Source organism: Bombina bombina, chromosome 3, assembly GCF_027579735.1.
Source record: "Bombina bombina isolate aBomBom1 chromosome 3, aBomBom1.pri, whole genome shotgun sequence".
NCBI lineage: Eukaryota > Metazoa > Chordata > Amphibia > Anura > Bombinatoridae > Bombina > Bombina bombina.
The window spans coordinates 747,432,067-747,447,287 of record NC_069501.1 but is presented as its reverse complement, the minus strand read 5'-3'; the positions used below and the strand labels follow the sequence as shown (position 1 = coordinate 747,447,287).

Below are 15,221 nucleotides of genomic sequence, written 5' to 3'. Positions count from 1 at the left end.
TCAGCCATCTGAAAATTATTAACAGAAGCAAGGTAAACTCAGTCACAATAGTGCTTGTTAAAGAACTTCATGGGGCTTATTTAACAAACGTCTGTTGGACCTGATCCGACAGTGTGGATCAGGTCCAACAGACCTCGTTGAATGCAGAGAGCAATACGCTCTCTGTATTCAGCATTGCACCAGCAAAGCTCTTGTGAGCTGCTGGTGCAACGCCGCCCCTGCAGATTTGCAGCCAATCGGGGAGGGGGGGGTGTCAATCAACTCGATTGGGTTGAATTGCGGCAATGTCTGTCCGCCTGCTCAGAGCAGGCGGACAGGTTATGGAGCAGCGGTTGCCAGAAACACGGGCCCTCAAGATCCATCTGGAGCTTAATAAATGGGCCCCCAAGTCTTAAATTGCTGCTGACTCATAGTTGATTTCTCTCTACATCTATGGTGTAGAATGGCAAACATGCTTATTGGCTTAAAGTATTTTATTTTAACCAATAAGGATTACAAATCTGATTTTAGTGTTATAGTGTTTTATTTTTCAATTGATTTTATGGGTCCTATCTATCAAGCTCTGAAAGGAGCTTGACGGCCCATGTTTCGGGTGAGTCTTCAGACTTGCCAGAAACAGCAGTTATGAAGCAGTGGTCACAAAGACCGCTGCTCCATAACCTGTCCGCCTGCTCTGAGCAGGCGGACAGACATCGTCGGAAATCAATCCGATTGAGTACGATCGGGTTGATTGACACCTCCCTGCTGGCGGCCCATTGGCCGCGAGTCTGCAGAGGCGGCGTTGCACCAGCAGCTCTTGTGAGCTGCTGGTGCAATGCTGAATACAGAGAGCGTATTGCTCTCCGCATTCAGCGAGGTCTGGCGGACCTGATCCACACGGATCAGGTCTGCCAGACCTTGTTAAATAGAGGCCAATAGCTTTTATACCACAAGATTGATTATACTATCTGCACATGGAACAGTTACCAAAACATGTTTTATATTAATAGTACTTTTTATTTGGCTATGGACTTTTGTAAATTACCAAGAACCCAAAAATATTATGTTTAGTTATTGTTATGTTTTTAGGTGCTTAAGCTCAAAAGACAGAGGTACATAGATTACATGAGTATAAGAAAAAAATAGCTTGAGTAATAGCTTTTCTCTTGACAGATAAGAAAGTAGGATCTTGCTTTCTTTTCTTTGTATATTTATTTTTGCTTCCTGAAGTGCACCCTGACTCCTTTTTTATCAAAGTGTAATAGATAAACTAGCTGGCACACCTGTTTAACAATGTCCTTTAATGGAGCTATTTCAGCCAGCTATTTTATTAATAACCATAGAGTAATTTAAAGACAAATGGCTAGCAGGCTACAAAGTGGTTTCTGGTTTATTTTAGGATTATTGGACAATAAAAGTAACTGAAAGTGAAAAGTAAAGTTACCACTTTTCTTTAAAGATTAAATAGGCAAACATTTTCATTTATTTTTATTTTTAAAACTTCAATTTAATTAGCCTATAAACATAAAAGAGAAATCCCACATGAGATAGTCCTCATCCCTAAATAATCACTGTCTATTTTGTAGCTGGTTCAGGTAATTTGCAACATTTTGAAGGAAATGTTGTTTGGTTTACAGCAGACATCCTCAAACTTGGCCCTCCAGGGGTTTTGGAACTACATGTCCCATGATGCTCAGCCAGCTAATATAGTTGTGTATGGCTGAATGGTTAAAAATATTTTTGCTGTTAGCTATTAGTAGAGCAGACATATATGATTTGATGTGTTGAGACATCCATAAATTAGAAAAAAGCAGAGCATAGATGTTACAAATACAAAGTATCAAATTAAGCCTTTACACTTAAACAAAGACTGTCAGTTTCTCTTAAATGTCAAAGGAATTACACCAGTTGTACTCTATGTACCGCCATGAATGCAGATATAAAGTGAACAGAAGTAAATGTTACGTTCAGATAAGATAAACTGAAACTTAAACTACAAAAAAAGTGTAATTTGAGCTATGTTTTTTTTAAACCAATAAACAGTTGGATATATAAAATGTCAATTGAGCACATGCAAAAAAAAACAAAAAAAACCTATAGGAACAGCAAAGATAAACAATGCAAAATAAGTCAAATGTTTTTTCAACAGGGCAATGATCATAAAATAAGTGAATCCAAAAATCACGCGAAAACCAGTGTGGAAAGTTTTTCCTGATAGATTGGAATACAGCTGGCTCTCATTGCTAAATACCTGACACATCACATATGTTAAGTAATAATAATTATATATGTTTTGGATTTTTTACATATGGTGGGTAATTATAAAAAAAACTTAAATTATGCTTACTTGATAATTTTCTTTTCTTCAGATGGAAAGATTCCACAGCTGCATTCATTACTTTTGGGAATTCATAACCTGGCCACCAGGAGGAGGCAAAGATACCCCAGCCAAAGGCTTAAATACCTCCCCCACTTCCCTCATCCCCCAGTCATTCTGCCGAGGGAACAAGGAACAGTAGAAGAAATATCAGGGTGAAAATGTGCCCACAGAAAAAATACGGGCGGGGAGCTGTGGACTCTTTCCATCTGAAGAAAATTATCTGGTAAGCATAATTTAAGTTTTTCTTCATAAATGGAAACCGTCCACAGCCTTCAAGAGACACCGTCACCCAGCAATCAGTCTCCAAACAACACACCCCTTACTAAAGAAAGGGAACAAACTACCGTATTCTTCCACAAAGAAGAAAATACACAGAGAAAACATGATTGTACTTGTAAAGCGTGGCTAATCCCCCTTAAGGGACTCAAGGCGCTGCTCATTTTATCAACCTCGAAAGGAGGAAAGGCTGAGTAGACCTCGCTGGGGACCGAACTTGCAACCCTCAATTTGATACAGTGCAGAGTAGCCAGAGTGCTTAGTATGCTGAGCTAGCTGAGCATAAGAAACTCCCAAAAAAAAACTAAAAAGGGCACAAACACAGAGCAAAAAAACAGAGAAACTGGGTCAGGCTAACAGAGACCCAACCAGTCTCATAGAAACAAGGGGAGGCAACACCCACACCCCAGAAATGCAGAAACCATGGGATAAGGCCGGGAGTCTGAAACAGAGAGAGGATCTTCCCCTAACACAGTGCAACCAGGTGCAACTGAAGATGAAGGCCCCCAAGTCACAAAAAGGTAGCTCAGAATACCAAAATATTCAGAAACGAAACCTTGTGCAGGAAGCTCAGATAGGTCTGACGAACAACACCTGAAGCAAAAACACTGCAGGCTGCAGTCATCTAAAAATGACTCTGAAACTTAAATACTTGCAGGGCAAGTAGAGAGCAGCTGAACATAGGATCCTTCAGATTGCTAAGTATGCACTAACCAGCGGAAAATGTTGCAGGCTATCTAAGAGTCGCCAGTCCTTCCCACAAATCTTGAATGTGGCGAAAGGAGAAACCTCAAAGAGGCTTACCGTACCTTGAATGCTCCAAGGACGAAATAACAGAGCACCAAATCTCAGATCCTGCTCCAACACCGGACCAGCCCAAGCGACAGACATGTCTGATAGACAGGGGGACAGAAAGACCCCAACCTCAAGCCGGCAGGGAATGGAAAGTAAAAAGGGGGGACTCACCCACCCCAACAGAGCTCGGATGCCAACTCAATCCACTCCTCCAAAATAAGGTACTCCCCAGGAGAACCCCCTAGGATCTGGAACAGAGAAAAGTGCAGTAGATCCATAGGAAGACCTTTCACAACTCTCTTAGACAGTCTCTATGTAGAGAGATAAATTTCCAACAGGTGGAACAGAGCCCACAGAGCAGCAGATGCTGCCCCTTACAGAAATAAGCCACCTGATCCAACCTCCTACACACAGGGCAGGACAATGACCCTCCAGAGAGAGGAAACCCAAGCTCATAAGGAAGACAAACTATCCCCTCAAAAGGTAAGGGCACAGATAAGAACAGCGTACATGTCCACAAGACATGAAGCCATAGAGGCATATTTATCATATGTCTGTTGCACCTGATCCGACAGTGCGGATCACGTCCGACAGACATCGCTGAATGCAGAGAGCAATACGCTCTATGTATTCAGCATTGCACCAGCAGCTCACAAGAGCTGCTGGTGCAATGCTGCCCCCTGCAGACTCGCGGCCAATGGGCCGCCAGCAGGGGGTGTCAATCAACCCGATCATACTCAATCAGGTTGAATTCTGGCGATTCCTGTCCGCATGCTCAGAGCAGGCGGACAGGGTTATGGAGCAGCCCATTTATCAAGCCTTACGGAGCTTGATAAATGGGCCCCATAGTATGATCAAACCACGGACCAAATGAAAAATTCATCTAGACACCACTGTTGACCCAACAGAGAAAAAACTCCCCATGGAGTCCCCAGGAGGACTCTCCACCCGAAGGACAAGTCAGGCCTTAAAGTTTATAACCAGTACCCTAAGGTGGATGTGAACTCTGGCCTTCCTGCTTGCAAGCCCAATGAGCTAGCCCCTATGTTGCAACATAGGGTCCCTGAAAAAACTGGGTTGTCACAAACCAGTCCACAGGATCATAAGTCTCCAGACATCCAAGAAGGATCCAAAACAAGAAACCTGGACCCTGGACCCAGAATCGTCCTAGAATGAACGACAACCCCAGGGAACACAAGATACCCCATCTGAAGCAATCAGACCTCACAGGGGATGATAACCGGGGAACCCGGAGAACAGGTACAGGACTCACTCGTAATTCCCAGCCCAAAGGGAAGAGAACACCCTTGGCCAGAGGTAAACACCCCCCCCCCATAAAGTGCTAAGCCGCCACAAAGTAACGCAATTTCTCTAGAGCCCAAATGCCCCAAGGGCAGCACAAAGGGAAATGAGAACGAGAACAGAGTCACCCGAAAGAGTAGAAAAGAAAGGCTAGTCTCCATAATCCTTTCAGATTAAAGTTCCAGAGGACCACACCCAAGGGAGAAGAATGCAAAGCATCCCAAACTCAGGCAGAAAAACATCCCCTAAGCAAAAAGCTTGGAAAAAGAGACAACATCTCCTATCACCCCTGATATGGAGATGACTAACTCCTGAAGGAATACAGAGCCTCACGGCCTTTAGTTCCTAATTAAGCGGTCAAAGCCACCAGAAAAAAACGGACAAAGTCCAGAAAGTCTCGACCCAAAGGAAGAGAGCCTCTAAAAGGAACAAGTCCTAAAAGCACACTTCCAAAGAGACCATGTAAGGCAAAACCATAAGAACGGCAGTATGAAGGACCTAAATCCTCCAAGCCTCCAACCCACAATGGGAAGGAACACTCTAGTTCCTGGAAAAATCGAAAAAGACTGAGCATGTCGCCGCAACCCACTAGATTGAAAGGCGAATGAGGACTGAACCAATCCCCCATGCCCCTAAGCAACCACAGACCATCAAGTCCTCTCAGGATGCTAGTTGAAGCTTGTAAAATAACAAGTAAACAACACAAATCATATTGTGATCACTTGGCACCCTCACCGGACCAGCCGGACATATAAAGGCACCACTTGTCTGAAATAGGCCTCAAAGACAGAAGGATTTGTACCCAGTCAGGACCAGCCTGAAACCAAGGGCCCCAGCACTGTCAAGGCCACATAGAGTCTCCCCCATGATGGAGGGATAAAGAACAGTCAGACAGAACATAAGACTAGTAAACCCTCAAAGTAAACGGTGCAACTACAAAATCGTGAGTATCAATTACAGAGAAAAAGGTTCCCGAAGGAAACATCACACAGCAACATGAGTTTTAGGCCAAATAAAAATCATCCTCACCGGATTAAAATAAAAGATAAAGCAACCCGTAGGTTATCGCCCAGGAAGATCAGACAGAACAGCAGGACCAGCCCAACAGGGGTCCGAGACTTCCAAGCTCAGAACTGGAAAAGTATACACAATTAACAAAGACTATAAGAAGATTACTTTATCCCCTTATATCTATGCAAGCAAGCCAGTCGAAGATTAAGACTGAGAATCCCCAGACCCATTAAGTGTGGGATCCTCCAGCAACGCCAAAACGTGCCTCAGTAGAACAAGAAGGTATGCCAGTCTATAACGAAAGGTGCAACATACCTCTGCCAGGACAAAAGAAAACACTGGCCCCGAAGGTTGACCCCCAGAGGCCTCATGGGCAGTCGCTCCCCCGGAGGGCTGAACTGGAAAAGGCAATCCCACACCTGATGAACCCCGGTTAACGGAACACGGACAATATCGTAAGCACACTCCCGGGAGGTGCAGATGCGCCAGTGCCAAAGATATGGCCATGTGGAACCGTGTCCGGTGGAAACAGACCACACTCCATAAAAGGATAAGTAGCGTTTGGGTTACCTGCATGAATAGTAAGAGTTGATAGTAGGGAACTCACCTTGTGGGAAATAGAATCCTCAGAGGCGAATGGCTCAGTGGGCACCTGATTCCCCGATCCCGAGGAACAGAGCACTCTAAAACGGCATTCGGAATATAACTGATGGGCATGTATCACCCGGGCCAATTCAAGAAGAGTCTGAATCAGAGACATCCATCTCCAAAAAATCAGAATCCTCCATAATTTTGGAAAATAAAAGTGTTTTTATTTTAAATTTCACTTTGTGTCCTTGCAAGCATCATTTATACACATCTCATGAGTGCTGCAATTAATATCCACAATTGATCTCATAGTATGTAAACTGAGCACTAATTGGTTTGCATACATAAAGTTTATACCATACTCCAGAGAGGAGAAGCCTTTCAAGTATAAAGAAGGGGAAAAGAAATAAACAGCAACAAGGAAAGAAATCCAGCAAAAAGAATTAAAGTGTCTCTACCTAACTCCATAGAGGAGAAGTTTGTCTGAAATACCAACACATTTCTACTCCAGGTATATCAAGATTTCCACCTGCTAAAAGTTTCTGCATACCAGCTGGAAACATCTTTACCACAGATAGGCATTACATCCCCTCCATGCTTCCAACATACCTCACATGTTTGAGGTTAAACAAGGTGAGCACATTTAAATCTCACGTTTAGTTTTTGATTGCCTAGTACTGACATACTGCACCATAATTTGTTTTTGTTTTTGTTTTTCTCCATTCTATGTGCGCTGAACTCTGAAACTCAACTCCATACCTTTTTCCTTCACATTCCATTTGATGATAGTGGAATATTCAGAAACTAGCTGCCATTGAAATATATCAGGAGGAACTAATTAGAGCAAAATAACCATTTGCAACATACATAGCGCAGATCAAGAAACACCCAAGCAATATATATATATACAGGGAGTGCAGAATTATTAGGCAAGTTGTATTTTTGAGGATTAATTTTATTATTGAACAACAACCATGTTCTCAATGAACCCAAAAAACTCATTAATATCAAAGCTGAATAGTTTTGGAAGTAGTTTTTAGTTTGTTTTTAGTTATAGCTATTTTAGGGGGATATTTGTCTGTGCAGGTGACTATTACTGTGCATAATTATTAAGCAACTTAACAAAAAACAAATATATACCCATTTCAATTATTTATTTTTACCAGTGAAACCAATATAACATCTCAACATTCACAAATATACATTTCTGACATTCAAAAACAAAACAAAAACAAATCAGTGACCAATATAGCCACCTTTCTTTGCAAGGACACTCAAAAGCCTGCCATCCATGGATTCTGTCAGTGTTTTGATCTGTTTACCATCAACATTGCATGCAGCAGCAACCACAGCCCCCCAGACACTGTTCAGAGAGGTGTACTGTTTTCCCTCCTTGTAAATCTCACATTTGATGATGGACCACAGGTTCTCAATGGGGTTCAGATCAGGTGAACAAGGAGGCCATGTCATTAGATTTTCTTCTTTTATACCCTTTCTTGCCAGCCACGCTGTGGAGTACTTGGACGCGTGTGATGGAGCATTGTCCTGCATGAAAATCATGTTTTTTTGAAGGATGCAGACTTCTTCCTGTACCACTGCTTGAAGAAGGTGTCTTCCAGAAACTGGCAGTAGGACTGGGAGTTGAGCTTGACTCCATCCTCAACCCGAAAAGGCCCCACAAGCTCATCTTTGATGATACCAGCCCAAACCAGTACTCCACCTCCACCTTGCTGGCGTCTGAGTCGTACTGGAGATCTCTGCCCTTTACCAATCCAGCCACGGGCCCATCCATCTGGCCCATCAAGACTCACTCTCATTTCATCAGTCCATAAAACCTTAGAAAAATCAGTCTTGAGATATTTCTTGGCCCAGTCTTGACGTTTCAGCTTGTGTGTCTTGTTCAGTGGTGGTCGTCTTTCAGCCTTTCTTACCTTGACCAAGTCTCTGAGTATTGCACACCTTGTGCTTTTGGGCACTCCAGTTATGTTGCAGCTCTGAAATATGGCCAAACTGGTGGCAAGTGACATCTTGGCAGCTGCACGCTTGACTTTTCGCAGTTCATGGGCCGTTTTTTTGCGCCTTGGTTTTTCCACACGCTTCTTGCGACCCTGTTGACTATTTTGAATGAAACGCTTGATTGTTCGATGATCACGCTTCAGAAGCTTTTCAATTTTAAGAGTGCTGCATCCCTCTGCAAGATATCTCACTATTTTTGACTTTTCTGAGCCTGTCAAGTCCTTCTTTTGACCCATTTTGCCAAAGGAAAGGAAGTTGCCTAATAATTATGCACACCTGATATAGCGTGTTGATGTCATTAGACCACACCCCTTCTCATTACAGAGATGCACATCACCTAATATGCTTAATTGGTAGTAGGCTTTCGAGCCTATACAGCTTGGAGTAAGACAACATGCATAAAGAGGATGATGTGGTCAAAATACTCATTTGCCTAATAATTCTGCACTCCCTGTATATATATATATATATATATATATATATATATATATATATATATATATATATATATATATATATATATATATATATGAATGAAGGAAAGCACTCTCTGGTCTTTTAGTGAAAATTTAATAAATCAAGCGTGACATTTCGGGGACACACTCCCCTTCCTCAGACGGAAGGAAGGGGAGTGTGTCCCCGAAACGTCACGCTTGATTTATTAAATTTTCAATAAAAGACCAGAGAGTGCTTTCCTTCATTCATATATCTATATCTGCTAGCACCCTGGCATTCAACATTTGGTAGTGAGAGTGCTCTCATTCAACCTGTATATATATATATATATATATATATATATTTATTTATATATAAAGTATATATATATATATATATATATATATATATATATATATATATATATATATATATATATATATATATACACACACATATATATTTATATATTTATTTTTTGTAGTCGGTACTGAGTAACCTAGATATCTCAGTTTTTTCTTTTTTAAAGCAAAAAATAATAAAAAAATTTTGTAGAAAGAGGGTATATTTTTTTTCATGGAGTAGAGTTATATGTTATATATATATATATTATCCTTCAACCTCTGTGTAGTATATTAGTGATTACAAACAAACAAAAATCTGAGAATTGATATGTTGTAGAAACTAGAATTTGTAAGTAAATTAAAGTAATAATACACAAAAATGCTTTATTAATGTTGGTGTGTTGAACTAATAATGATAACACGTATGTGCTTACTTGGAATAAATTCACAAAAAGCTAAATGGAGTGTTGTTGTTTTTTCTCTCCTCTTTCTCTCTCTCTCAGTCTTACTCTCATGTTTTTATATATATGTTGGGTAATTATAAAAAATAAACTTGAAAAAATATGTGTGTGTCATTGTAAGCAAGTGTGTAAGTTTGTTCCTTTGTGTGAGTGAGCAAGTGTGTGTGTTTGTTCCTGTTTGTGTATGAGCAAGAGTGTGTGTGTGTGAGTAAGAGTGTGTGTGAGCAAGAGTGTGAGTTTGTGTGTGTATCAGAGTGTGAGTTTGTTTATTTGTGTGTCAGAAGAGTGTGAGTTTGTGTGTGTGTATCAGAGTGTGAGATTGTTTATTTGTTTGTCAGAAAAGAGTATGAGTTTGTGTGTGTTTCAGAGTGTGAGTTTGTTTATTTGTGTGTCAGAAAAGAGTGTGAGTTTGTGTGTGTGTGTGTATCAGAGTGTGAGTTTGTTTATTTGTGTGTCAGAAAAGAGTGTGAGTTTGTGTGTGTGTATCAGAGTGTGAGTTTGTTTATTTGTGTGTCAGAAAAGAGTGTGGGTTTGTTTGTGTGTGTGTATCAGAGTGTGAGTTTGTTTATTTGTGTGTCCAGAAAAGAGTGTGTGCGTGTGTGTGTCAGAAAAAGTATGAGTTTGTGTGTGAGAGAAGGAGTGTCTTTATTTGTGTATGTGAGTAAGAGTGTGTGTTTGTTCCTGTGTGTGTGTATGTGTGAGCAAACGTGTGCATTGTAGGTGTTGTAAGAAGCAAATATTGCAGAACTGGGTTGCAGTGTTTAGATTGGAGATTTTTAAAGGAGCCAGTACATCTACCTGTGTGCCTAAGACTCCTGGGCCTGACTGACTGAGTAGAGTAAGAGGATGCTGGGGGCTACACGGGTTATGTACATTATATAAAATGTCATTTGGGCATATATTGGGTATGAAGAATATTCAGGGGCTATGCCTCTGATCTGAACTCAAATTTTGGTATATATGTGGCATGATGGGTCCACAGAGACTATGTATCTGATCTCAAATCTCACTGGGCACAGAGCTGGCATAAAGTGGTGGTCTGCAAGATTCAAACGGTTAATAATAGCTCTTATCTGGGTATATAGCAGCAATAAAGGGGGCTGCTAAGACCATACATCGGTTCAGATATCTAATTTAGGCTGTGCGGCCATGTATCTGACCTAATCTCTCATTAGAGCATACTCCTGAGCTGATGTCTCATTTGGATGTATATTCTGCACAAATGGGGCTACACGGGCATGAAATGGGATGGAATAGCATGTATGTGGTCTATACTATTACTTCCACATATAGCTGGCAAATCATTGCTACTATTTTGGTAAACAAATTATTTAATTGACTATATAAATATATACCCAGGGAGGAAGGGACCTTGACGTGGCCCTGGGCCTATCACCAGTTGCCTAAACTCAGTAAGTAACTCTTCCATTTTGCTTTTTATCTAGTTGTGTGCTTGCAAGAGAGTTCCAGACTTTCTAATAAAATGTTTTCTCATCATATTGCAGCCATACTTTTGAATTGAATTTCTCAATCTCTGTCTTATATCTAAATATAAGCACTCACTTGAGTCATTCTTTTGACACCAATAAGCTACCATGTTTAAAATTATGTGCAGCTCATGTGTACAACACACAACTCTGTCTGCTTCACACGTTGCCACTAATATTATTATACTTAGGGCAGTTTATTTTTTGTCCCCCTCAGGAAACATTTCTACGGACGACCATGTATATATATATATTTATATATACTGTGTATATATATATATATATATATATATATATATATATATATATATACAGTATATATACAGTTTTAATGTAAATTGAACAAACAGGAAAATAATGCCTCATATACCTTAGAGTTAATGGTCATTATTTGATATGGACAGTCCCATGCAAATATTGGTAGGCAGAAACAAGCCTTACAAAGAAAAGCAGGTTTATTCAGCAGATGGACATTTGTTTGAGCACAACCAAATGATATATAATATATTTTAATTGTATTTATTTTTCTCTCACATTGGGTTCAAGAGTCCTGTTAGGTGATTGGGTAACACTTTTTTCTTTCTTCCTCTATTTTGTCCATTGACCCGATTTATCAATGTGCAGGCAGACATGATCCGCTATAGTGGATCATGTCCGCTCCCACATCGATAAATCCCGACAGCATACGCTGTCTGCATTTATCATTGCACAAGCATTCCTTGTGAAATGCTTGTACAATGCCGCCTCCTGCAGATTTGCGGCCAATCGGCTGCTAGTAGGGGGTGTCAATCATCCTGATCATATCGGATTGGGATGATTGCTGTCCGCTGTCTCAGAGGTGGCAGACGAGTTAAGAAGCAGCAGTGACAACTGCAATATCTATGTTTTTTCACATTCTAATGTTGACACATATATAAATACATTGCCAAATCTTATACATTAATGTAGTAACAATAATAAAAAACAATAAATATACCTGATTGCTCTTTGAACATCACATAGAAATCTCTATATTTTGAAAAGTCAAAATGTACTTTTGCACGTGCTTCACCTTTGTTCTCCAGTACAAACGGAATACTCTGGATAGAATTAGCATAAACACCTGGGAACAAGATTGATTTCTGGAAAGAAAAAGAAAGAACTTAGTAATGATATTACATTGACAGGGCAAACATACAGTACTGTGATGTTTGGTTTAGACTGAATATATTCAATAGGTTTCACTCTTAAAAGTCCTGTTCAGGCTTTAAACCGTTTGTATAATTGAAAATGCATTGCATATCATTAAAACTTTGGCTGAAACAAAGTATTGAAAAATATTGGTTGCAATTCATTGCAGCTGTCTTTGGAGGGCAAAGGGTTAGCCAGGAGACTCTGCGTGGTAATTTAGTATTTTATGTATAAACTGTAACCTTAAAGTGAAAGTAAATCGTAGCATTTTACAAACACTAGGATTGACTTTTGAAACAAATAAAGGGGTCTTTCATTCATGAAGTATAAGATACTTCATGTAGAAAGCTCTTTTATTTGTTTTAAATGATTGCTGTTCTTAGCTGCTACAGCACCATACAGCTTAAAAAATTTTTTGCTAAGAGGTGACGTTTTCACCTCTTAGCCAATAGCCGTGCGGTAAATGCGGTTCCCATGGGCGCCAAGCCAGATTTACGGCACGGCTATTGGCTAAGAGGTAAAAACATCACCTCTTAGCAAAAACTTTTTTTTAGCTGTGTGCAACTGTAGCAGCTAAGAACGGCGATCAGTTAAAACAAATAAAGGAGCTTTCTACATGAAGTATCTTATACTACATGAATGAAAGTCCCCTTTATTTGTTTCAAAAGTCAATCCTAGCGTTTGTAAAATGCTAGGATTTACTTTCACTTTAAAGTGATGGTAAATCCGAGCGTATAAAAAATCGCTAGGATTTACCATCACTAAAAATGAAGTGTACTTTCAGTGAGGAGTTAGTAAAAAAAGGGTGCTTAAAGGGACAGTCTAGTCTAAATTAAACTTTCATGATTCAGATAGGGCATGCAATTTTAAACAACCTTCCAACTTACTTTTATCATCAAATTTGCTTTGCTCTCATAGTATTCTTTGTGGAAAACTAAACTTAGGTGGGCCATTGAACTGTCTCTTAACTTAATATTTTGACAGTTTTTGACAGCTAGGCACTGCTAGTTCATGTGTGTCATATAGATAACAATGTGCTCACTCCTGTGGAATTATTTAAGAGTCAGCACTGTTATTTAAGAGTCAGCACTGGCTAAAATGCACGTCTTTCTAAAGAACTATAGAGGTGTATATACAAGGTAATCAAAGAGGTAAAAGTAAATTAATATAACAGTTTTGGTTAGGCAAAACTGGGGAATGGGTAATATAGGGATTATCTATCTTTTTAAACAATAAAAATTAGAGTAGAATGGAGTAGAATGTCCCTTTAAACCTGTCTGTGCCATTGTACCTCGCTAAAGTCAGGGCCTCCGGCTGCCCACGACACAGTGCTCTTTACCAATAAGACAACATTTCCACCGCTAAACCAATAGCTGTGCTAGCATACAGAATACTGTCAGATGACTAGGACGGCTATTGGTTTAGAGGTGGAGACGTCACCTTATTGAGAGAAGAGCATTGTACCGTGGGTAACTGAAGGCGCTGAGTTTAGCAAGGAGCTGCGGCACAGAAATGGTGAGTTTAGCACCCTTTTTTTTATGATCAATGAAAGTCCACTTTATTTTTAGTGATGGTAAATCCTAGCGTTTTTTAAAAGCTTGGATTTACCATCACTTTAACATTTTCTATCTTTCTATAGACTTATATAGGGCTAGATTAAAAGTGGAGCGATAATTTATGGCGGACTGCAAATTTGCATGTTTGCGGGCATATGATAAATAGCCAGCCATTACAAGTGGCTGGTTATTGGTACAGCAAGCTTGCGGTTGCAATTATCGCTTATAAATTTAACCAGAGATCAGATCTCTGGTTAATGTTAAAAATATGGCCCAAATGCCCTGCAGAAATTGTACTATTTTTATTTATTTTTTTAAATAACTGCACTAGGCAGTATTTGGGGGTAAAGATGGCGGGAGTGGTGTGTCAGAAAAAAAACAGCACCAAAAAGTGCCTTTACATTGCAGTCTATGGGAACTGTGTGTTCCCTGCAAATATATATGTATATTCTTATATACATATATATTTATGTGTTAATATGTGTATATAAACATATTACTACATAAATATATATGTATATTATATTTGCTGCAATCACTGCGCTACTTACCCCCTTCGCTGCGCTTAAGTTCTGTTGCCATCTCTGAGCCTATGGAAGCTGCAATCGCTGCACTACTTACCCCCTTCACTGCACTTAGATTTTGATGCCAATGGAGCCTTTAGAAGCGCACTCTCGTGAGCGCAATGCTTGCTAGCAATGCAATTGTGCACTCGCACTGGCATTGTGCTTACCTTGTAATACCAGCACACTTTAGCATGCACTGGTATTACTCAGCGGAACGTTAATATTGCTTGCGCTCCAGCTATATTTAGCACTCCACTTGTAATCTGGCCCATCTACTAATATATGCAGTATCAAAATAATTTAGTACAAAAAACTGCAGACAGGTTTGATTAAGAGTAAAATAGTTGTAATTATCATTAGACTATAAATCCCATGTTAATAAAGTTGTCTGTTACAATTAATATATTTATTGCTAAAAAAACAAAACTTGACAGTATATTAAATGCGTACAAATCGTGTGCATTTTTTTAGCTAATTTGACATGTTCTTTGGATGTTAATGTTCATGGATAATTGTGTGTTTTCATGGCAGGTATTGCTTTGCTACTTAGCCAGGCTTAGCCATGACAAATTATCTAAATGTATCATTTTGTATTTTGGCAACAAGCAATACCATGTGTTTTCACATACAAATCTTTGGAGATAACTATGTGGAATGCTTATCACAAGTTTTTATTTTCAAGACACTGCTGACAAATTATCTGTGTATCATTAATATTATCTGAAAGCTTATTTTCTAAACAAGGCACAATAAACTGCATTAACTCACCGGGGAAATATGCACTTTAGGAGGTGCAACTGATCCTCCAATCCTCAGCTTGAGTTTATTTGTATTGCGAACAGACACCTAATAAAG

General features: G+C 39.7%; 1 protein-coding gene across 1 annotated transcript in view; it reads right to left on the bottom strand.

The window, feature by feature from the left end:
* CFAP47 (cilia and flagella associated protein 47) overlaps positions 1-15,221 on the bottom strand; it is an 801,982-nt gene that overhangs the window by 640,154 nt on the left and 146,607 nt on the right. Inside the window, 2 exon segments of the mRNA XM_053705439.1 lie at positions 12,051-12,195; positions 15,135-15,212. Coding sequence (XP_053561414.1) covers positions 12,051-12,195; positions 15,135-15,212 — 223 coding nt within the window.